Source organism: Xenopus laevis, chromosome 4L (genome assembly GCF_017654675.1).
Source record: "Xenopus laevis strain J_2021 chromosome 4L, Xenopus_laevis_v10.1, whole genome shotgun sequence".
In the NCBI taxonomy this organism is placed as follows: domain Eukaryota; kingdom Metazoa; phylum Chordata; class Amphibia; order Anura; family Pipidae; genus Xenopus; species Xenopus laevis.
In genome coordinates, this window is record NC_054377.1 from 91,594,112 (window position 1) to 91,616,262 (window position 22,151).

Here is a 22,151-nt window from a genome sequence, read left to right on the forward strand (position 1 = left end):
ACAATAGTGTTTTTATTCAGACATGCACAGTGATGTCTGAATAAAAACACTATTGTTTGATTTAACTGGAGTGCTGGTCCATCTTCGATTGTTGTACAATACTTTTTTGACCAAGCACCAGTGAAGACATAGAAGTGGTTAGAGTGCAGGTACTTCTGGACATATTATATATATATATATATATATATATATATATATATATATATATATATATATATATATATATATATATATATATATATATATAAAATACTGTATTGTGCTGATCACTGTGCTGTCTACTTTTCTTTCTTTTTTTAACTCTTGAATATTATGTCCTTCAGCTGTACTTATGTTTCTTTGCTTTCCTTGTGCTGCCAGACTTCCCTCTAGTTGGTAAGGACAAATACAACTCATAAATCCACTCTAATTGGACTAATGGACTCTACTGACATTTTATAATCCAGCATGCTGTTTTTAAATCCCACACACGGTATAGATTACATGCTTATAAATGGATGTCTATTTTCCCAGCTATGTTTCTAGGACTGAACTAAGATATACAGTATATCCTAGAAATAAATATCCTATTTATATTTTAGGCTTTGGCTGTTTGGTCCATTGCACTGATGTAATCACAGACAAGTGTGGCTTTAGCCTAGCAAAGACCCATATTCTAGTGCTTTAAATGTAGCAGGTCATCTAGCAGACCACAGATCTATAATCAAAAACCTGTTACTGGCACATTTATTGCTTTTTAGAATTGTTTGATGTGTGGCACATTTGGATGGCCACTCCTCATCTTTGATTGTTTACCATTAACATAAAAAGCCGTCAAAAACTTTCCTGCTTCATTTCCTGTATTGTTGTCATCACTTTCCATCTTTTTCATTTGTCTTGTCTTTGACATAATGAAAACAAAATTTAAATTTGGGTTTTACTTTTTGTTTAACTGAAAAAGGGACTTGTAGAAAAGATCCAGGTTTATTGAACAAAAAGGTCGATTCACCACATAACACAGGTGGTCCAGCTGCCCATGCCCCAGACATTCAGCTTGAGGAGAAACACCAGACAATTATTGCAAACATGAGCCAGCACAAACATGACCATGGTCAATAAATGCTGTCCATTATTTTGCTAAAAGGTTCCAACACCCTTTAAAGGACAAGGAAAGTCTATTAAAGATATTAACTCATTGGACAGACATACATTTACACTATGTTAAAGGTTGTTGGAACCTTTTAATAAAAATTATAGACCACATGTATTGACTATGGTCGAAAGAAGAAAAAGTTTGTACCAGTGTCACGATAAAGCTCCTGCGCCACAGCTTCTGTCCCAAATAAGAAGCAATGCAAATGCCAAATCTTTAAGGTTGTGGACAAACAGGAACATAAAACCGCAGAAACTGTGCTGCAAGGTTTTTTTATTTTGAATAAAAAAACCTTGCAGCACAGTTTCTGCGGTTTTATGTTCCTGTTTGTCCACAACCTTAAAGATTTGGTATTGACTATGGTCCTGTTTGTGCCTGCTCTTGTATGCAAGAATTTACTGAAAAAACCTTTGGAATTTCGTTATCAAATGTTTTGTAAAATAATGAATGTTTGTTTATTACAGCTCATCAGAGTCTGCAACAGCCTTAACACGTAGCAGCACAGGGGCCAGTCTAAAAAGACCGAACACTACGGAATCTCTGAATTCCTCTATGTCCAACGGGACAAATGAAGCAGGTAGTCATTATTAATCTGTTCCCCAAATATTTGATTATCTGATTATTTCTGATTATTTCAAGTCACATAATTATGAAAGTACACAGATCAGTGCTGGTCAAAACTGTTTTAAAAAGGGACAAACAATGCTTTCCAGGAATGAACTGGGATGATCCCAGTTCACTTATAATAAAGTAACATCCAGCTCTGCCATCAATATAATCCCTATACTTCAAAGGTCCATTCTTATATTTAACCTTCCAAATATAATGGTACAAGTCAAGGCAAGCAGGGAGTCCAGGGAGCTGTGATTATGAATACATGGAACAGTGGTTCTAACACTATTCTGGTATAGGATCCATTATCTGGAAACTATTTATCCAGAAAGCTTTGATTTATGGAAAGGCTGTCTCCGATAGACTCCATTTTATCCAAATAATCCAAATTTTAAAAATATTTTCCTTTTTCTCTGTAATAATAAAACAGTACCTTGTACTTGATCCCAACTAAGATATGATTAATTCTTATTGCAAACAAAACCAGCTTATTGGATATATTTAATGTTTACATGATTTTCTAGTAGACTTAAGTTATGAAGATCCAAATTACAGAAAGATTCGTTATCCGGTAAACCCCCGGTCCCGAGCATTCTGGATAACCGGTCCCATACCTGTACTTTATTTTTAGGAATATCCAAGATCTCACATAAGCTTTCACTTGACTGGGTTTCAGACTGGCCTCTATTCATTCCCCTGGGTCCCATGGTGGGGAGGGAGGCATCCCAATAATTGGGAAACCTCTGCTTTGTCATGTAAACTACTAAAACAGATATTCACTGTCCCACACATTAAGTTTCAATTCAGGGCTGTCAAATAAAAAGTTATATAATCTTGCATCTTTAGTAAAGGCTCAATAAAGGTTTTCAGTTACCATAAATGGTATATAAAAAGTAGCGTTTATATAAAAGAACTGTAAATCATATAAGGGAATGGAAGTGACTGATTGGCCCGACCTTGTGTCGAATATAGTAATCCCCATGTAAATTGTCATTAGTTTCTCATTAAACTCAAAATTTTCACAACCCATCTTTGCGTTATCACTATTTATCACTTTTCTAAGGCTTTATATAGTTCCACTTGTTACTCTCTGTCCTGTAGAACAATTTGACACTCATGATGATCGTGATGATGATGGGGAAGGAGAGTCTGTGGAAGAGCACAAAAGTGTTATCATGCACCTTCTGTCCCAGGTCCGTCTGGGAATGGACCTCACTAAGGTAGGTGAAAAGCTACAGTGTTTGTTCTATAATGTAGATCACCCGACTCTCATTACACTCTACTATGAAATAAGTTATTAAAGTATATTGGTTCACTTTTTTTTCATTTAGCTGTACTATACAGTAATATTATAATTATCTAATTTTGATGTTTGCGAGAGAGATGATTAAGGTCACATTTTACATACATTATACATTCACATCATCTTGTATGCAGAAAAATATACGTAATTTAACCCTAGTTAAATAGACATTACATTAATGTATAATGTTTTGTCTTTATGTGCTCTGAATAAACTGAATTGGTGAAAAATCTCTCACTGATTAAGAACAGTATATCGACATCATTAATTTTGTTTTCTTTAGTTGGAAATTTGTGGGTACGGATCTGTCATTCACAGGGATCTATTTTTTTCTATTTTAAATGTGTCCACACTAAGGTTGTACTTCCCACCTTTATTCTTGAACGAAGATCTCTCCTGGAAATGTATGCGGATTTCTTTGCACACCCAGATTTGTTTGTCAGGTATGGCTGATGCAGATTAACTTGTTCTCCCTTTCCTACTCTTGTTTTGATGAGACTGCTATTCTAAGCACTTATGCAATGTACATTCGTTATTTATTTATTTGTTAATTCCAAGATGTTAAAGGCTACATGTACTTTTAACATGAATTAATTTAGTTACAACACCTGCTGGTCATTTTCCGACCGTTCTGACCTCCAAGTAGTCAAGGAAGTTGTCAGGAGAAAGAAAGAGGGCTTGTCTGATGTTCTTCTGGTTAGGTAAATAATAAACATTTCTAAAATCTTTCCTAACCTGATGAATATCAGAGCAGTCTTTCTTTCTTCTGACAACTGCCTTGACTACTTGGTGGTCAGTAAATGACCAGCAGGTGGTGCTATTGTAACAAAATTCACTCATGTTAACAGCACATGTAACCTTTAATATCTTGGAATTTAAAAAATAAATAAATAATGTACATTGCAAGTGTGCTTAGAATAGCACTCTCATCACTCGGTTTAAAGTTTTACTTATACTTTAAAAGAATTCCAGAGGGTTTGTAAAGTAAGTGTTTTTGTCTTTGCTTTCTAGCATTGGAGAACATAAGGAGCCTAAAGACAGGATGATACAGGTGGTCAAGTGGTACCTATCTGCTTTTCATGCTGGCAGGAAAGGATCTGTTGCAAAGAAGCCTTATAACCCAATCCTGGGAGAAGTCTTCCAATGTCACTGGGCTTTACCAGGGCTTGAAAATGATGAAAATCCTGTGAGTGTTTTGTTCTGACATACACTAAGAAATTTAAAAGTCTTATTTGTATGTAAATTTCACCTACCACTTATAAGTGTAAAGACTGATGACACTAAGCATAAGGTCATCTTTGATGGCATTTGAATGCAAAAAAAAGACAGATGGTCCATTGTGTCTTCCAATTATATTATGTTTTTGTTTAAACATGTTTTAAAATATATACAGTATATATTTTATGTAAAAGACTAGTATAGGGATTCACGCCAAACCTAAATAACTTAGGTGCTATCTCAGTAGGATAAATGCAAGCGTGAGGGCATGGGGTCAATATTTTGGTACTACTCAGAGAACCTTTCTCAAGAATACAAGCAAAAAAGTCTTAAGTCCAAGTCACTAACTGTCTAAAGGTTGCCATACGCAGGCAGGTTTCGTTGTGTGAAACTACCAATTTTAGCGTGTTCCAATGAAAAAAAAGTCTCATGTCTAATTTGTTATTTAGAGCATGAAACATCTATTTTTATTTTTAATATCTTTCTGGAATTATGTCCTCCAAATCACAATATATAAGGTGAGGCTTCTTAATGACCATATGACCCCTTCTATTTCTGTTGTTAATACCTTTTCATTGTTTGTATTTTCTCGGCTTTCCATATAGACTGCATTTCCCGGCAATTTTAGATTACTTAGATCCCTTTCAGTTCTGTTGAAGATCTTTGTGTCATCAGTAAAAAAGATACACAACGTTGGATACCACTAGTGATCCTCATTCTGAATATGGTGCTGCACACGAACCAGCATGCAACCCATTACATGTCCAGTTCTAAACCTTCAAACCTAAATAATTCACTAGTGTTAGATGTTTGCTATTGCATATAGAAAATATATGATTTTAAAATCAATAGAAAAAATGTAAATTGCACACTAATTGATAATAAAATGTTACAGTATATTCCATGAATCCCTTATAACTAAAATAAATTATATTTTCCTTCAAAGTAGCAAAGCTCAGGCTAAAGCTGGCCATAGACATGTATATTTTATCCATTTGTCCCACGTACCTCCCGACCTACAACTATCCATTCAGATTACATAAAGTAGTAAAATTAACAAATCAGACAATGTTCTGGTCGGACAGACTGCAATCGTACCAAAGTTATGTCCATGAAACAGTCACCCATTGATATCGTCAGATAAGCAATAGATGCAGAAACATTATTGTTATCCAACAGAAATCTGCTAACTTGTCCGATCCACTAAAGACCTATTGCTATGGTATGAAAAATGTCAGTAAAATACACACACAGTCCGAAAACCATACAAACCATTGTTTCATAAGACTTTATCTCTGCATCTATAGCCAGCTTAAGGCGGTTTGCCCTGGGTGCATACATACTCCTTTATTTGGGGGGGGGTTGGGTGTCATGACACAAAACTAAGGGCACATTTGTAGAGTCCACACTATTCCAATTATGTTTACAACTATGGAGCAGCCAGCAGTAAGAATGAAAACTATAGGTGGCCATAGACTTTACAATTATGATATTTTCTGGAAAAGATCTTTACAAAAGATCTTTTCGTAGAAACAATAGAATTCTACCTTTATCTGACGATTCAGCACTAAAAATGGCCGATGTTCGGTTCCGTCAAAGGTGCCTGATCAAAATCTTCTGGCCAGTCAGATCGACAAGCCGATCGATATCCAAGTCTTCTGCCGATATTGGTCATCTCATCTCCCACCATACACACACACCAAATATTGTATGAATATTTGTTTTGTGCGATATTATTGGTGCGTCTATGGCCACCTTTAGAATGTTTTGTGGCCTGTTAATGGCAAGGTGTTGTGATTACTAAAATCTGTGTAAGTTGTTGTTGCCTGCATTTTATTTATTATATATTTTATTTAAATATTTCTTCCTTTATATGGAAATGCTTCATTTTTAGCTTAATGAAATACCTAGTAAGGTTGAACTGGGCTGAATAAAATCAAGGAAATACAGCTTACTCCAGGCAAGAATCAATTCTTAAACAAATCTTATGTTGTAAGCACTATTTTATCCTGTAGAGTGGGCAGCACTATCAGTTTTCCCTTGTGACTGTGAAATATGGCTACGCATTGGCTACAAATCGTGAAAAAGTTCTGGAAGTTATAAGGCTACTTCATTGCCAAGTTGGAACAATAAAATAATCCTCACCCTAGCTGTTTTTCATTGCTGACTGGGTAACTGGGGATTACACAGTTTTAAATAAGAGCTTGGGAGCCTATATAAACAGTGATTGAATTTCATCACTGTATTAATTTGGGTGTGGCCAGTCTAACTGCTAAGCTGTATTTGGTACAAATATGTGTACATTTTAACTTGCCATCCCATAATTTTTTTTTATTTTTTTTTGAACAGGAACCAGTTTCTGAAGGACCAATTCCATGGGCTTCCAAAAACAATGTGACATTTGTGTCCGAACAGGTCTCGCACCACCCGCCAAGTAGGTATAGAGCACATTGTTCTTAAACACTTACCACACTATTTGTCCATTGTCAGGTTTCCCAGCATGCATTGCCCTTTGAAGACAATGATTTAGAAACAATCCTACTTCCAAAAAATGCAACATTGTTGTTTGGGGGGTTTAAACCTTGACGCAACTGGCAAGTAGAGAGAGACCATTTTCCTTATACATGTATTTTGTATATTGTCAGCCAATCTTGTTGCCCACCGATCAATTAAAGTCTTAGGGCTTTTTTGTTTTCAGTAGAAACATAACTATCCTACTGGCCAATAGCCTTACATATACCATCTGGCCATTTACATTCATTTATACGTTGTCAGTTGCCTAGTCATACCTATTTTTATATTTAAAGAAGCAATGCATGCCATTGTTGTTAACATTTCCCAACAAAACGGATCTGAATCTGCTGATTTATGTTGTGCTCCATTACAATGTTAAATTGTTCTGTATTTTTATCAAAATATTGAGGTTAAAATGGTGTGATGGAGACTGGCTTGCTAATTATACAGCGAATTGCTAGGTACAATAATAAATCCTTTTTCCTTAATGGTTTGATACATCCTTGCATATCTGAGATCTCAATCTGCATAGTATTATTGCTACAGACCATGTCTAAGCTATGCTCTAAGTAATCACTCCAGCCTTTTCATTTATATGTTTTTCTCTTTCCTGGAACATATACTTCTCTTATAGATTTGTGCTAATATAGTAAATAAGGCTTTTATTAGGTTTCTTGTTAATATAGTCAATAAGGCTTTTATTAGACTTCTTGTTTGATTAGATATTAAGATATAGAAGCAGGTATTAAGCCTTTTTAAACAGGTTTCCTGGAGCACTGTCAAACGTTTAATTACAAACATCTGAGCAATAAATCAAGTAATGAAGAGTGCTGTACGGCCAATCCTGCTACAAAGATTTTCTAAATGCCAGTAATTGAAATGGTTGTTCCACTAGATAATGGAATGGATGCCCTTTTAAAGGACAAGAAAAGCTTGATAAAAACACTATCATAATGTAAAGGCATCCTTATGCTGTACTTACAAGCATCAGTAATTCCTGTCTGCTCGCTGCCTTTTTTTCTTAAATGCACTCCAACCAGTAATGAAATCTTAGACCCGAGCATTGTCACAAAAATCCTACTAGGCTACTATCCACCTGCTCCAAGCAGACTCTATACTCATTAGTTAACTTTCTGTTTGTGCACATGGTTAAATGCATCCTGTTTTTTTCACTTCACCAATGATGCGCCTGTGTTCACATTTGAATGCACATCATTGGTGGCCATCATAGGACCGCCTGACAACCAATAGGCATCGAAACATCATATCACCACAACAACGCTCAATTCATTTTCCGAAGTCAGGAAGTTTTGGTGCATACACAATAAGGAAGTTGTGGCAACTATACAAATATGGTGGCACGGCCTGACAATTTATGAGAGGGAATTTACTGAAAAATTGCACATTATTTTTTGAATAAAAAAAAAAAACTAGCGACTAGTCTTAGAAGATCTACTTATAGGGAATATATAATTTCTAGTTACCTTTCCTTCTCCTTTAATGGTTTATAAGTGTGGATTCTGGCCAGCTCTACTATAAAATATCATGCATATAAATCAGTTGTGGCCGTGTCCAATGCAGGTAGCTATAAAGTTCCCTTGTAAGGCTGTGTCTGCCCTATAGGCCTCCAGTTGGCATAGTCCTGCTAATGATTCCCCAGTCCTTCTAACAACTGTGTCGCTATATATATCGGACGGTTAGGGGGTTATTTATTAATGGTCGAGTTGGTTTTTACCTTAAAAATTTGAGTTTCAAGGGTATTTTTCAGGCAAAACTCAAATTTTCGGGTTAAAAAAAACCTCAAATTTTTCAGTTTTTTTTTTAAAAATGTTATACCTCAAAGCTGGAAATAGATTGAATCCAAAAATACTCCAGCTAAAACCTGTCTAGGTCATATAGAAGTCAATGGCAGAGGTCCCTTGAACCATTTGAAGATGTTTGTAGCCTTTATGATGTTTGTGTTTTTTTCGGTGGGTTTCGCTCGAAAACTCAATTAATTTGATCGATTTCGGGGTTTTTTTCGCCAAAAACTAGATCAATTAGAATATTCCAGTGTTTCACCCTGAATTCACTGATTTGAGTTTTTCCCATTCTCATTTTTTCATAAATCCAAAAACATTTGAGTTGTGAGTTTATTCAAGGTATAAAAAAAGCCTCTAAAACTCGACCTTTGATAAAAAAAACCCTTTATTGTTGATTCAGTCTAAAATCTCTGCGGTCATATTTTTCCTACTTGTTCAAGTGTCCACTTTTTTGCATGCAGTTTCAGCCTTTTATGCCGAATGCTACAACAAGAGAATACAGTTCAATGCACACATCTGGACAAAATCCAAATTCTTGGGGATGTCTATTGGAGTCCATAATATTGGGCAAGGTAAGAATCTGACTGTTTTTCTGAAATATTTTAAAATAATGTAAATGGCATGTGTAGCCTGTGTTTTGTCCTGTCCACATAACTGCCCCATGGATAGCGAGGGAATATATATAAATATATATATATATATATATATATATATATATATATATATATATATATATATATATATATATATATATATATATATATATATATATATATATATATATATATATATGATTTTGCGTTGTACATTTATACTTACTGCAGATATTTGTTTCTTTCCTGGGACAGGTTGTGTGTCCTGCCTTGATTATGATGAGCACTACATCTTAACGTTCCCCAATGGCTATGGGAGGTGAGTTTCACACGAATAACTCTTCTGCTCACACTTTTTCTGGCAAGGGATTATGACCGAAATAGCATATAGAACTATACCTTTGTTTATAATTGGGCATCTCCCATTTTTTCTCTTAAACAGACATTTGATGGTAAATAAATAAGCTTACTCTATACAAGGGTCTGCCCTATTCTATGTGTGTGTGTGTATATATGTGTGTATATATAGGTCATATTGTTAAATATCCACATATAAATTAATTCCAGGTGTTATGCAGTTATATACCCAGCAGTTATGATTTCTCTCATATTGTGTTTGAAAATGTTACCAGAAATATTTGCTTTGTTCAGATCTATCTTGACAGTGCCTTGGGTTGAGCTTGGGGGTGAATGTACCATTAACTGTTCCAAAACTGGTTACAATGCCACCGTCACATTCCACACCAAGCCTTTCTATGGAGGCAAGAAGCACAGAGTCACTGCGGAAATCTAGTAGGTGTTTGGTGGTTACTTATATCTGTTTCAATGTATTAGATGGATTTATGTTTAGTTACAAAACTTTCTCTGGGAGGGATACTTCTAGCATCAACTCTTTTGGGTTCTTTTTCTTCTTGCACTGTTACAAAAGAGAAGGCTGCTAGGAATTGTGTATTGGTGCCATCAGATCCCTTCCCCTATCACTCATGCTTTCTTTTAGTGCTGCCCCTTGCTCACATGGTTGCTCATTATAAGCATAATCTTGTATCATGGGGTGGGGTCATCTGTTTGAAAAGACTTTGGGGTATATTTATCAAAGAGTGAAGTTAATAGTGAAGTTCCGCCACTAGCGTGAAATTCCGCCACTCTCCATTCATTTCTATGGGATTTTTATAGGCGTATTTATCAAAGGGTGAACTTTCACTTTCACCCATTGATAAATAGGCCTTTCAAAATCCCATAGAAATGAATTGAGAGCTGCGGAATTTCTCTCTAGTGGTGGAACTTCACTCTTTGATAAATTTACCCCTTTGCTCTTTGGATATCTGCTTACATGTCCAAATCTTTTTCTTTAGAAGGACAGCTAAGGTGTTTCTCCCTTCTATCCATCATTCAATGGGAGGTAGTGATTTGATTTAGTAACCTTGTTTCCATACACACTTAAAACAAAATGTAATTTTTTCACCATGTGATTCTTTTCTATATCTTTCATGCAGTTCACCAAATGACAAGAAAGCTTACTGTTCAATTGAAGGGGAATGGAACGGCGTCATGTATGCAAAATATGCAAATGGGGTAATGAATGATACACCACTCTGTATACTATAGTTCATAACATTTTGTACATTTTTAATTTGGAATTCTAAAGGAAAGCAGGAAGTGCCTTTGTATAGTATAGTATAGCCTTAGCTAGCATTTTCTTTGGCATTGATTCTAGCAGTGTTTGTTGTTTTAAATGAAGGTTAAAATGTACAGCTTGTAATTTAAAAAAATTAATTTCCCAACTCATATCCTGAAGATAGTGTCCTTTTAATTTCCCAACTCATTTCCTGAAGCATAGTGTATTAGCCTTTTTTAATATGATTTTTAATATGATGATCTTTCTACTACCAGATTGCAAAATGTATGGCCAGTGGCACAAACAGTGTGTTATTTGCTAGGGTACATACACAAGTGGAGAAAAAGGCTGATCTGCTCCTATCTGCCTCATCTTGTATGTATATCGACAGGCTTGGTGTTGAGACATGAGCATTAGCCCAGGCTGGAATCGCTAAACTATGCATCTCTGCATTACAATCCATTCTGAGTCATGTTGATGGGCCAATTCCATGGCTTCCAATATGCACACAAGACAAGGTGCATTGGAGCAGATCAGCCTATCTGTGCCACTGGCCTATTCATTTAGCAGTGTTGTAAGCTAAATGTTTAGACTGTACACAGAAAAATCTTATTTTTTTAATGACACGTGATGTTTGCCACACAGGAGAATACAGTGTTTATAGATACCAAGAAAATGCCTACAGTAAAGAAGAAGGTTCGGAAGCTGGAGGATCAGGAGGAATTTGAATCTCGAAGGTGAATGAATTAAAAAACAGTATTTAAGAGCAACCAGTTACCACCTAATCATCCCACTGAGCTCCCAATGTGGGAAAACTTGAAAAATTACATAAGGGAAATTCTCTTCAATGTCAAAATAATGTTTTTATTATTTTTAGATATTAAATAAGGTTTACCTGCACATGAGATTTTAAGGGTCAGTTAAACCAGTAAATGAAGACTGATAGAGTTTACATTAGTAAAAAGCTGTAGATATATGGCTAGATTTGCTGAAGCAGATTTTAATCATTCTGCCTAATATTTTGCATGTATGTTAAGTTGAGGGATGGTGGCGGGGGGGGGGGATTTAGACCGATAAGCTTGAGATCCTCGTGAGGGAATGAAGTGAAGAGGAGCTGCAGATCTAAATAAACGTGTATATACTGGGTAACAAGTTGATATGGGCCAGTGCACTAATGGATGGCGTCAGAGACATAAAAGAACAAGGTTCCAGTAGCATGCTTTACTCTTATACATCAATGACATTTATCATTTGGCCGTTCCTAATGATCCGGTTTTAAATGAATAATAATATTTTATTTTGTGCTGGTTACCAGGCTGTGGAAAGACGTGACATATAACTTGAAAGTTAAAGATATTGATTCAGCAACTGAGGCAAAGCACCGCCTAGAAGAGAAACAGAGATCGGAAGCAAGAGAGCGCAAAGAGACGGAGAAGCAATGGGAGACCAGGGTAAGACCGAGTGCATCTTGTAAGGCAGACTGATTAATCTTGGATGCAAGGTCAGGTCATATAAACGTTTGGTAATTTTTTTACCCCTCAGCTCTTTTTTTGTAATTTTAGCATTGACGCCTTTTAGGTGTGCTTTGCCAAATAATTGGACCTAGTTATTGCAGTTACTAATTTTGTATTTCTGCTTATATTTTCTTAAAGGGATTCTGTCATGATTTTTATGATGTAATTTTTATTTCTAAATTACACTGTTACACTGCAAATCATTCACTCTACAATATAAAATTTCATTCCTGAACCAGCAAGTGTTTTATTTTTTTGTTGCAGTATTGGTGTGTAGGCAGCCATCTCAGGTCATTTTGCCTGGTCATGTGCTTTGAGAGCCAGCACTTTAGGATGGAACTGCTTTCTGGCAGGCTGTTTTTTCTCCTACTCAATGTAACTGAATGTGTCTCAGTGGGACCTGCATTTTACTATTGAGTGCTGTTCTTAGATCTACCAGTGATCTGTTATCTTGTGTTAGGGATCTGCTATCTGGTTACCTTCCCGTTGTTGTTATTAGGCTGCTGGGGGGGAAAGGGAGGGAGGTGATATGACTCCAACTTGCTGTAAAGAGTGACTGAAGTCTGTCAGAGCACAAGTCACATGACTGGGGGCAGCTGGGAAACGGACAATATGTCTAGCCCCATGTCAGATTTCAAAATTAAATATAAAGAAATCTGTTTGCTCTTTTGAGAAACCGATTTCAGTGCAGAATTCTGCTGGAGCAGCACTATTAACTGATGCATTTTGAAAAAAAACACGTTTTCCCATAACAGTATCCCTTCAATAAACATGCTCTGCCCCCTAAATGTGGACTGTCTAATGTGTCTGTATCTTTCCTTCTAGCTGTTCCACGAGGATGGGGAGTGCTGGGTGTATGACGAACCTCTGCTGAAGAGAGAACCAAACCTCCTATATTAAGTGGCTCGCTGAATCGTTCCATCAAATGATAAATATGGTCCAAAGCCAAGAAATGAAGGTATTAATAACCCAGATGAGCAGAATTTCCTGTGGTGCTGAGAGCTCTCTTTACACTGCAGTGTTTCCTAACTCAGGGATACTGGACTTGCATCATCAGACAATTCATTCACTGCACTCTGCTGCTCAACAACTCTTTGCTCTTGTTCCATACTCTCATATGCTTTACTGGTCCCTTTCTCTCAATCGGAATTTACTGCAATGATTTAGCCCGAGTAAGTGAGTAAAAATGCATCTTGAGTAATACTATGAATTTGTTCAGCACAGCAACACAGAACCTTGCTCACTTCATTCTTACTAGTCCTTATTCAATTGCAGGACTTAAAAATGGCAATTCTATATCCAAATACATTTTGAAATATTGTATATACAGTATGAATCTGGTATTTTAATTGAAACTGAATATGCAGTTGAAATTGTACAGCTTACTTTTGCCACTTTTTCCCCTTCAGAATACTCTATTTTAGATTTTTATTTGAAAATCATACCAGAACCATGTACAACCCATTTCATATACCTTATAGCTCCAGCAAGTGTTTCCTTCCATACATACATTTGTATTTATTTCCTAATAAAAGTTAGAGCAAATTATTTTATTAGACCTGCATTTATGATTTCCAATTAAAATATAATATTCAAAGAGAAAAAATGCATTTGTATTCTTTTAAGGGTGCTGGACACAAAGACATGGCATTCACCAACTGCCTGTAATTGTGTGACTTGGCTTATGAAGAATTTGTGTGACTTTGCATGTGTTCAGGTAAAACCAGGTCGATGAAGGGACAGGGCAAATGAAAATCTGCTGTGTTTATATGTGACATAATTAGAGGATGCTGTTAATGAAACTGGCAAGATAATCATGGGTAAAAACACAGTAAGTATATATCAGAAGTGGCTCTTCCAAAAGATCAAGACAACTGGAAGTGATGCCAGAGTAAAAGCATTAATGAAGTATCAATCATAAAACATCATTTTGTATATGTCAAAATATTTGTAAGAGATAAAAACAGGTTTCATTGCAGTGTGCAAAATGCAATACTGGTATGGGATATGTTATCCAGAAAGCTCCAAATTACGGAAAGGCCGTCTCACATAGACCTAATAATCCAAATAATAATAATATCCAAATAATCCAAAACAGTAACTTGTACTTGATCCCAATTAAGTTATAATTAATCCTTATTGGAAGCAAAACCAGCCTATTGGGTTTACATTAAAATAGTTTTCTAGAAGACTTAAAACTGGCCATAGATGCAAAGATCCGATCGTTTGAATCCTCGAACAATTGGACTTCCCCATCTCCCGACCTGCCACTAACCATTCAGATCAAATAAAGTAGTAAAAGAACAGATCAGCCGATGTTCTGCCCCTGACAGCAATTGTACGAAAGTTATGTCCGACCAAAGCTGGTGACAGTCTCCCTCTCAAAATCGTACGATTGGCAATACATGCAGAGATATTATCGGCAGCCGACAGAAATCTTTTAACCTGTCCGATCGACCAAACGACTGATCTCCATGGGACGAAAAATGTCGGGACTCTCCAAGCACGGTCCGAAAATCGTACAAATCCTCGATTCGTACAATCGGATCTTTGCGTCTATGGCCACTTTAAGGTAGGAAGATCCAAATTACGGAAAGATCCTTTATGCGGAAAGCCCCAGGTCCCCAGCATTCTGGATAACAGGTCTCATACCTGCATTAGAAAAAAAATTGTCTGGAAAGCATTAATTATGGGATTATTGAGAGACATTATCTGAACTGGAACAGTAGTGAATCTTCCCAGGAATGGCCAGCCTAACAATTAAATTCCATACCTCCCAACATTTGAAAAATAGACTCATTTCTGCTTTGAGTAATAAAGCAAGGAACACACAGAGATAATATTGAGGACAGCACAACACTGTGCAGTTAAATTGACAAAGTTATAAAAAGTCTGCACAAGGTTAAAGTTGAATTAATTCTGGGCATAATAGGACACTATATATAGATACAGTATGTTGGTGGGATCATCCTCCTGCATGCAATGTGATGCCATGTAACTGGAGGTCAATCTGGTAATCTGGTAATCTGGTAGTCCTCATGTTGCAGTGGATTGACTGTCAGTCAGTCTGGGTGTGTGACTGTGCCATCCTGCACTGACTAAGAATAGGGACAGTGTTAGGTTAGTGTTAGGGACGTCTATCCCAACCCCAATCCTGATCAAACAAATCCCACAGCCAGTGTGGGTGGTGAAGCCTGCCATCCACAAAGACCGGCTTAGTGGTAGGGACTAGAATAGGGACATGGCATCAAGTTGAGAGGAGTCAGGCACACCTTTTACTCCCCAATCAATAAAATTCTTTGTTGTTCATCATTACATTAAGTTCTTAAGGATTCTTTACACCCACTCACCGATCCCACTCACCCATCACATGCACCCAACAAAGCTACCAATCTATCTCCTGGCATTACAAACGCAATGTACAGGTGGAGCCAGTGACTCTACAGACAAGTTGCAGGGTTTACAGCCACATATCTGCTTATTATATCACTTATGCAGTTTTCCCAGCACGTCCCTTAAATTCTTATCTAGTGGGCTCACCGTAAAGGCCAAATATTCGACAATTCACATAGTATGAAGGAGGCCACAAACATCCGCAGTACTGTGCTGCAACTTTTTATTCCAAATTCCACTACATGTTTTGAGTTGACAAGGACCCTTTGTGTTTGTGGCCTCCTTCATACTATGTGAATTGTCTGCTTATTATATGTTATAGACACGTATAAGGCCCAGCTGTTAAACTACAAGTCCCATCATGCAACGGCTACTGTTGGGCTGGGTTTTTTTATTTGTTTATATAATAAAGATATTTTTTCTGATATGGTTGAAGTCTTTTTGTTCAAGTACTCAGTCATTACTTGAAGTTGTTTGGATTATTAACACAACTATGACTCTCTCAATCCCAGTCATGTAAGATTACATTACATAGTATTTCACATTGAATACACTTACACATAAATATATGCTTCATTCATTTTAACCCAGATATGATCTATTGGAGGTTGGATTTATTATTAGTTGTGCCTGTGTTTGTATGATAGTGATATATAATCTATAGATTGTACTGTTTGGTTAAACAGCAACATGGATTCTTGTGTAGTCAGAGGCTTGGAAAGATTAGCTGTAAAAATAGGGTTGACACCCTTTAGTGGCATAATACCAGCCTTCAGGTTGGGGTGTGTAGAGATGACATCATGGGGTGAGGAAATGGGTGGAACAAAGGCTGACCCGTGCTTATAAGGGGGTAATCAGGCAGTGGAGAGGGTCAGTATACGTTTTATAGGGTACTAAAAATTTATAGTAATACTGTCCCGGCCTGACGTGATGATTTACAGCTAGGCCAGTCAAATACTAGCCGAGTAGAAACCCTATGTATAGAAAAAGAAACGCATATATCTATAAAGAATATTAAATCTGCGGCCTTCAACTCTCCTGGAATTACCTGATTTAACAGCTGCATGTGCAGTGAGCAATTTTATATGAGGAAAGGGACAGTTTTAGATGTGCGCATTTACAAAGATGCCATTACTGATGACACATTAGACCACGCCTCTTGCATTAGACCACTCCCACTTTCCCAGAGCTGCATTCAGGTAGGACTACACGGACGTTTTCGGCTTGATCCCACGCGATGCGACAAATCCCGTGTGATGGAAATAAGGTAAGTAAATGCATTGTCAGATGAAGTCACATCGTTGATCCGACGTGACTGTCAGATGCAGACACAGCAACGATGAAACTTCATCCGACAATGCATTCACTTACCTTATATCCTTCACGTGCGATTTGTCACAGCGCGTCGGATCACGCAGAAAACGTCCGTGTAGTCCTACCCTTATACACTCAAAAGATCCCGTGACAAGCCACTTCTGTAGGGTCTTTTGATTCGAAGCTCCACTGGCCATGGAGTGATGTAAAGTGCACAGGGGGGCCCAGACGTGCTGCAGAAGAAGCTGCTCCAGAGAAGAACGAAGAAGCTGCGATGGAAAAGAACGAAGAAGACCGCTTGTCGAGGAAACGTTTTTACTTAACACCCTTTTTAACTCCAGGGCCACCAATTAACACAGTGGGTATCTTCTGGCCTTGACCACCAATGCATTTTTCTAACTTGTAGGGAGCCCTGGCACCAATATATTAACTTGTAGGGGTCCCTGACACCAATGTTTTTTTTTTAACTTGTACGAGGGGCCCTGGCCACCAGTGGGATGGGCAGGGCTTAGGGTGGGCGGGGCCTAGGGGCCCCACAAAATGTTGTCATACAGGGCCCAGCAATTAATAGACAGTCTGTGCCCACAGTGAATAAAGGGAAACGTGTTATTTAAAACACAGCAGTCTGGCTCAGTCTTCCTGCTGATTGGTTCTGCTTCTGTTTGCCAGTCCTGCTTCTAAACTATCCCAATAAGTCTGTCAATATACACATTTATAAACCATATATACAGAGAATTTGTGACCACTCTCATGACCACACCCCCTAATTACCATGTCCATTTTACAATATTTGGCAGGTTATGAGAGTTTCTGTCAGTTTTAGTGCAATGTTTTGTCATAACAGTTTTGCTAATGAAAGTGAATTGCCCTTTAAAGGACATATAACCCCCCCTCACAAAAATGTAATCAGCGAACAGCAGTTATCTAAAGCGAAATCTTTAGATAACTGCCACAGCTTTAATGTGGACTTTAAATTAAAAAGGATTAGGCCTTGAATTCATTCTATGAAACAATACGTGGCAGACTAGGGTGAGTCTGTGCAAAATGACCAATAATCATGAAGCAATGGTTGCAAGAGGGACATAAACGGGTACAATTCTCAATCGAATGAATGTTTGGGTTAAGGGGGGAAGGTGATGCATGCGTGTCAGATGGATATTCCACTTATAATAATTTCCCAGCCATATCAGATGTATTTTTCAGAAACTTTCAACAAGTAAAACATCAGTCCTAAGGGTGTTTTATTTGTTTATTTAAAATCCATTGTTTCATACACCAATGATTATCATTGTTACCAGCGAAAATTGAGTTTTGCGAATAAAGATCCACCTCTATAAAAGCCATGTTTAATAACTAGTGATGATAAAACTGCTTCTGCTTTACAATGTAATGGATTTGGCTTGAAAGAACTGGGGCAGCGATGCTCCTCCCCTGCAATAAGAATGGGAAGGCCCTAAACCATCTATATATTCGCGGCTACTTTACTAAAATCCCTTCGTTATAATGCCACTCATTTTCCACCCAACAATATAGGAATACAAATGAGCATCAGTACACTGTTATGTGCCAACCTTGATCAGTCTTAAGATTTGTAGATGATTAAACAATAGTGGGCTGCCGGCTGAACATCCCAGTTTAAAGGAAGGACCTCCCATATAAAAAGCACGTGCAGGTTCCCAAACAGCCCAAGGAAATCTATGTGTTCTTGTTCTACCACAGCAGGAAGAGAAAGTGTTAAATGTTCATTCATTTACCTTCATATTAGAACATAGCCAATAACACCAACAAAAAAAAAAAAAGTCCACCATGTATGCATTTTCTTCCAAATTACAAAATCAAGAGGGAAAAGTATAGAAACCTTGTAAAAAAAAACGTAACAAAAGTGCACTGTATGTATTGGCTGGAAATGTAGTAGTGTGTGTAGGTTCATCAGGGCAGGATTGTATTTTATCAAACTTTGAAAGCAAAGCATATTGAAACATGAAAGTGAAGGGCTATATATTTGTGCTTACAAAAATGTGCCAGTAAATGAATAATTGTGAGCTCTATTGAAGTATAAAACACAAATATTAATGATAAATCTGTTTTTTTTTTAGTAGCCAGAAAACAATGCACCAAAGCCGCCCTCACAGATTTGAAAGCAAAACGGCTGGCAAACGCTCCTTTTTACCAATTGCCAGTTCATAAAAGTCAGGCAAAGTTCCAGGTTTCCAGGCTGCTATTGGCGGCCAAATGGAGCTTGACAGATGATTTACATTCAAGTCTATGGGGCTGCATTGGGCGCAGTTTTAGGACTATTTAAGAAACATAACGCTTAAAGTGCCAGTAGTCCTGTGTGCTATTACCCTTAGGTAAACCTCAATAAACACAAATGTGCAGATGATAGAACTTTCTATGGAGAGTAACCTATCGCTTATGTGTCACTGCAGATTTCTAGAAGTTAACTCTTCCTATAAATAGGCGATATTATCCTTTAACACGTTCTATATCTATTCTTAGTATTTGTGTGTTGCAAGTAGATCCCGAAGAATGGTGCAAAAATGCTTTGACATGGATCAGCTACAGAACAATATCACCTTCATGCCACGGACTTCAATGGTATCTGACTGTCACTACAGATGGTGGATTTCGGGACTCTCTGGAGTATATTTTTGGGCAGCAATCCACCCAGTGAAGTATATAAGGGGAGCATTATATGATTTATTTATAATGGCACAGCTAAAATGAGACTGTGTCCTTTTCCTGTCAAATTATTCATGCAAAGGAGCCTGCAGAGCACTCGGAACATTCTGTCTCCATAGTCACAACGATGCATTCCACTGGGAGCTACTCCGTGACTTGAGACCCTTCATACAGGATTTTAAAAGAACAAGAGCAACATCTGCTGAGCAATAGATGGTTTCATTGCAATTCCATGGTAAATACGCCGGCCAATGCAAGGAATATAGCAGCTCCCACCAATATCTTTAGAATGCAGATACACAGAGATAGATGCTCTATGAAAATTACAGCTGTATATAATAATATAATATAAACACTACAGTCAGAGAGATTTGCCTTAAAGCTATTCAGCACTGCAAGGCAGTAAAGCAAAGAACAAGGAAACCCAACCCCTGTATCACACTAAGTACATTGAGCCATCAAACACATATTCATAAGACCGTGCGTGCGCCTTCCCCACAAAATGACATTTCTGCCTGACCATTTCAGCAATTTCCTTATAGATTTCTAGTGCAAGAATCTGCTCTTTTTAAAAAGCATTAAAGGAAGCAAACTGCTATCACATTATAGAAAGCCACACAAAGTAATGGTGTAAATCCACCACCAGGAATCCAGCATCTCCTACACCGGAACCTTCTGGAATTTTAGATTATTTTGTGGTATGGGAACAGCTTCAAGGGTGAAGTAAAGGCACGGATATCCGTAATAACATCTGCCTTTTCCATCAATGGAGTAGAAGGAAGGAAAGACAGACAAAGGGGAATGGAGGAATCTGGTTGTCCCGTGGAAGAGCACGTCACAGTATCTGGCTCCTTCTCACCAAAACCAACCGCCTAAAGGAAAAGAGCGAACATTATTTCCTGTTTTCATAGCAGCATGTCCTGGGTCAGACAATTGGCAGCTAATCCTGATTTGCGAATCTCTTATTTGAGGACTATAATTTCCATAGGCTTCTCCTTATATTCAAAAATAAAATCCATATGGTAACATGCAGGTCGATATGAAATAAGCTGCACTATATGGTGAAACGAGACTACTATAAGGAGCAGTTTCTAAAAATGAAATGCATAGGAATGGTTTGGAGACGAGCTGGAGCTGCCAAGGAATCCTAGTGCTGAGAAGAACACACTTACATGCACGCTGAGCACCTTTCTGTCAGAGCCTCGATGAGCTTTAAACCAAGAGATCATGTCTTCCTTCACAAAGGTCTTCAAAGCACTGCTCTAAAATACAAAAGTAATTGTTAATATGTTCCTTTAGTGGCACACGGTTGAAAATGACTAGTCATATAGTATATTCTCATATTTTCCCATTAAGCAGGAATTACTAACATAAAGATGAATGCATAAAAAAAATTGCCCACACCCAGGCTACTCAGCAATGCCGCTTCCTAATTGAGACTGCACGGGATCATACACGGGCAACAGTGCAGGTACCATGATTAAGCACCAGCAGGGACAAAACACACAAGGCCTTTCTTCTGGATATGTTTTGGAATTGATCACTTTTGCTTAATTTTGGCCTGTCAGGGTGTTTTCTCTAGAGTGAATGTGTATTGGTTCAGTTGCCTGCTCCCCCCTGCTGACAATTTAGGGCTTGGCATCTGGACCCTAAAAATTTACTGGTGAGCACTTTATGTATTACCTGCCTGTTTAAAAGTGTTTCCTTGCTCCTATAAAGCTGCTCTTAATGCTTAACTAGTAGAGAAGTTGTTCATTATGTTTTATGCTTCTGTACCAGCCCAAGGCAACCACAGTCCTGTCTCCAAAGATGCCCCAGTAGCTCCCCATCTTCTTCTCTGCTCATTCTTCTCTGCTGTTGTCAGTTACTGAGTTTAGAGGCCGACTCAAAATACAGTACGCATAGAATATAAATGTCACAATATAAGGCTGATTAGTAAATAATTCAGATTAATGGTACATGGCAGCTCAGTAACCGGCATCAGAATGTAATAATCAGCCCATTAAGTTTATATTAGGAATGCACCAAATCCACTATTTTGGAATCGGCCGAACCCGCAAATCCTTCACGAAAGATTCAGCCAAATACTGAACCGAATCCAAATTTGCATATGCAAATTAGGGGTGGGAAGGGGGAAAAATTATTTACTTCCTTGTTTTGTGATAAAAAGTCACGTGATTTCCCTTCCTGCCCCTAATTTGCATATGCAAATTAGGATTCGGTTTGGCCAGGCAGAAGGATTCAGCTGAATCCGAATCCTGCTGAAAAAGGCAATATCCTTGCGGAATCCCGAACCGAATCCTGTATTCGGTACATCCCTAGTTTATATGACAGGTGAACCTCATTTTCTATTTGATGATTTGTGACGACCCCTAAGCTTAAGTTCGCAGCAGCTGCTCAGAGCCCACTGAGTATGTGCGTGTCACTGACACTCCTAACAAACGCCAAGATGGGAAACT

General features: G+C 37.7%; 2 protein-coding genes across 13 annotated transcripts in view; one reads left to right on the top strand and one right to left on the bottom strand.

Annotated features, from left to right (window-relative positions):
- Window positions 1-13,909, top strand: part of osbpl9.L (oxysterol binding protein like 9 L homeolog) — a 75,421-nt gene extending 61,512 nt beyond the window's left edge. For 9 of the 12 annotated variants that reach the window (XM_041590462.1, XM_041590463.1, XM_041590460.1 and 6 more), the window contains 13 exons: window positions 361-375; window positions 1,597-1,709; window positions 2,846-2,964; window positions 3,405-3,490; window positions 4,059-4,233; window positions 6,615-6,699; window positions 9,043-9,153; window positions 9,430-9,493; window positions 9,826-9,966; window positions 10,668-10,746; window positions 11,435-11,526; window positions 12,105-12,240; window positions 13,129-13,909. In XM_041590462.1, coding sequence (XP_041446396.1) covers window positions 361-375; window positions 1,597-1,709; window positions 2,846-2,964; window positions 3,405-3,490; window positions 4,059-4,233; window positions 6,615-6,699; window positions 9,043-9,153; window positions 9,430-9,493; window positions 9,826-9,966; window positions 10,668-10,746; window positions 11,435-11,526; window positions 12,105-12,240; window positions 13,129-13,203 — 1,291 coding nt within the window. In that variant the 3' untranslated portion in view covers window positions 13,204-13,909. The remainder of the gene's footprint in view (window positions 1-360; window positions 376-1,596; window positions 1,710-2,845; window positions 2,965-3,404; window positions 3,491-4,058; window positions 4,234-6,614; window positions 6,700-9,042; window positions 9,154-9,429; window positions 9,494-9,825; window positions 9,967-10,667; window positions 10,747-11,434; window positions 11,527-12,104; window positions 12,241-13,128) is intronic. The other 3 variants (XM_018258419.2, XM_018258420.2, XM_018258423.2) reach the window with 1 other exon arrangement.
- Window positions 13,910-18,245: 4,336 nt separating this feature from the next.
- Window positions 18,246-22,151, bottom strand: part of nrdc.L (nardilysin convertase L homeolog) — a 50,216-nt gene continuing 46,310 nt past the window's right edge. Inside the window, exons 30-31 of the mRNA XM_018258427.2 lie at window positions 20,865-20,954; window positions 18,246-20,564 (exon numbers count right to left, since the gene is read on the bottom strand). Coding sequence (XP_018113916.1) covers window positions 20,376-20,564; window positions 20,865-20,954 — 279 coding nt within the window. The 3' untranslated portion in view covers window positions 18,246-20,375. The remainder of the gene's footprint in view (window positions 20,565-20,864; window positions 20,955-22,151) is intronic.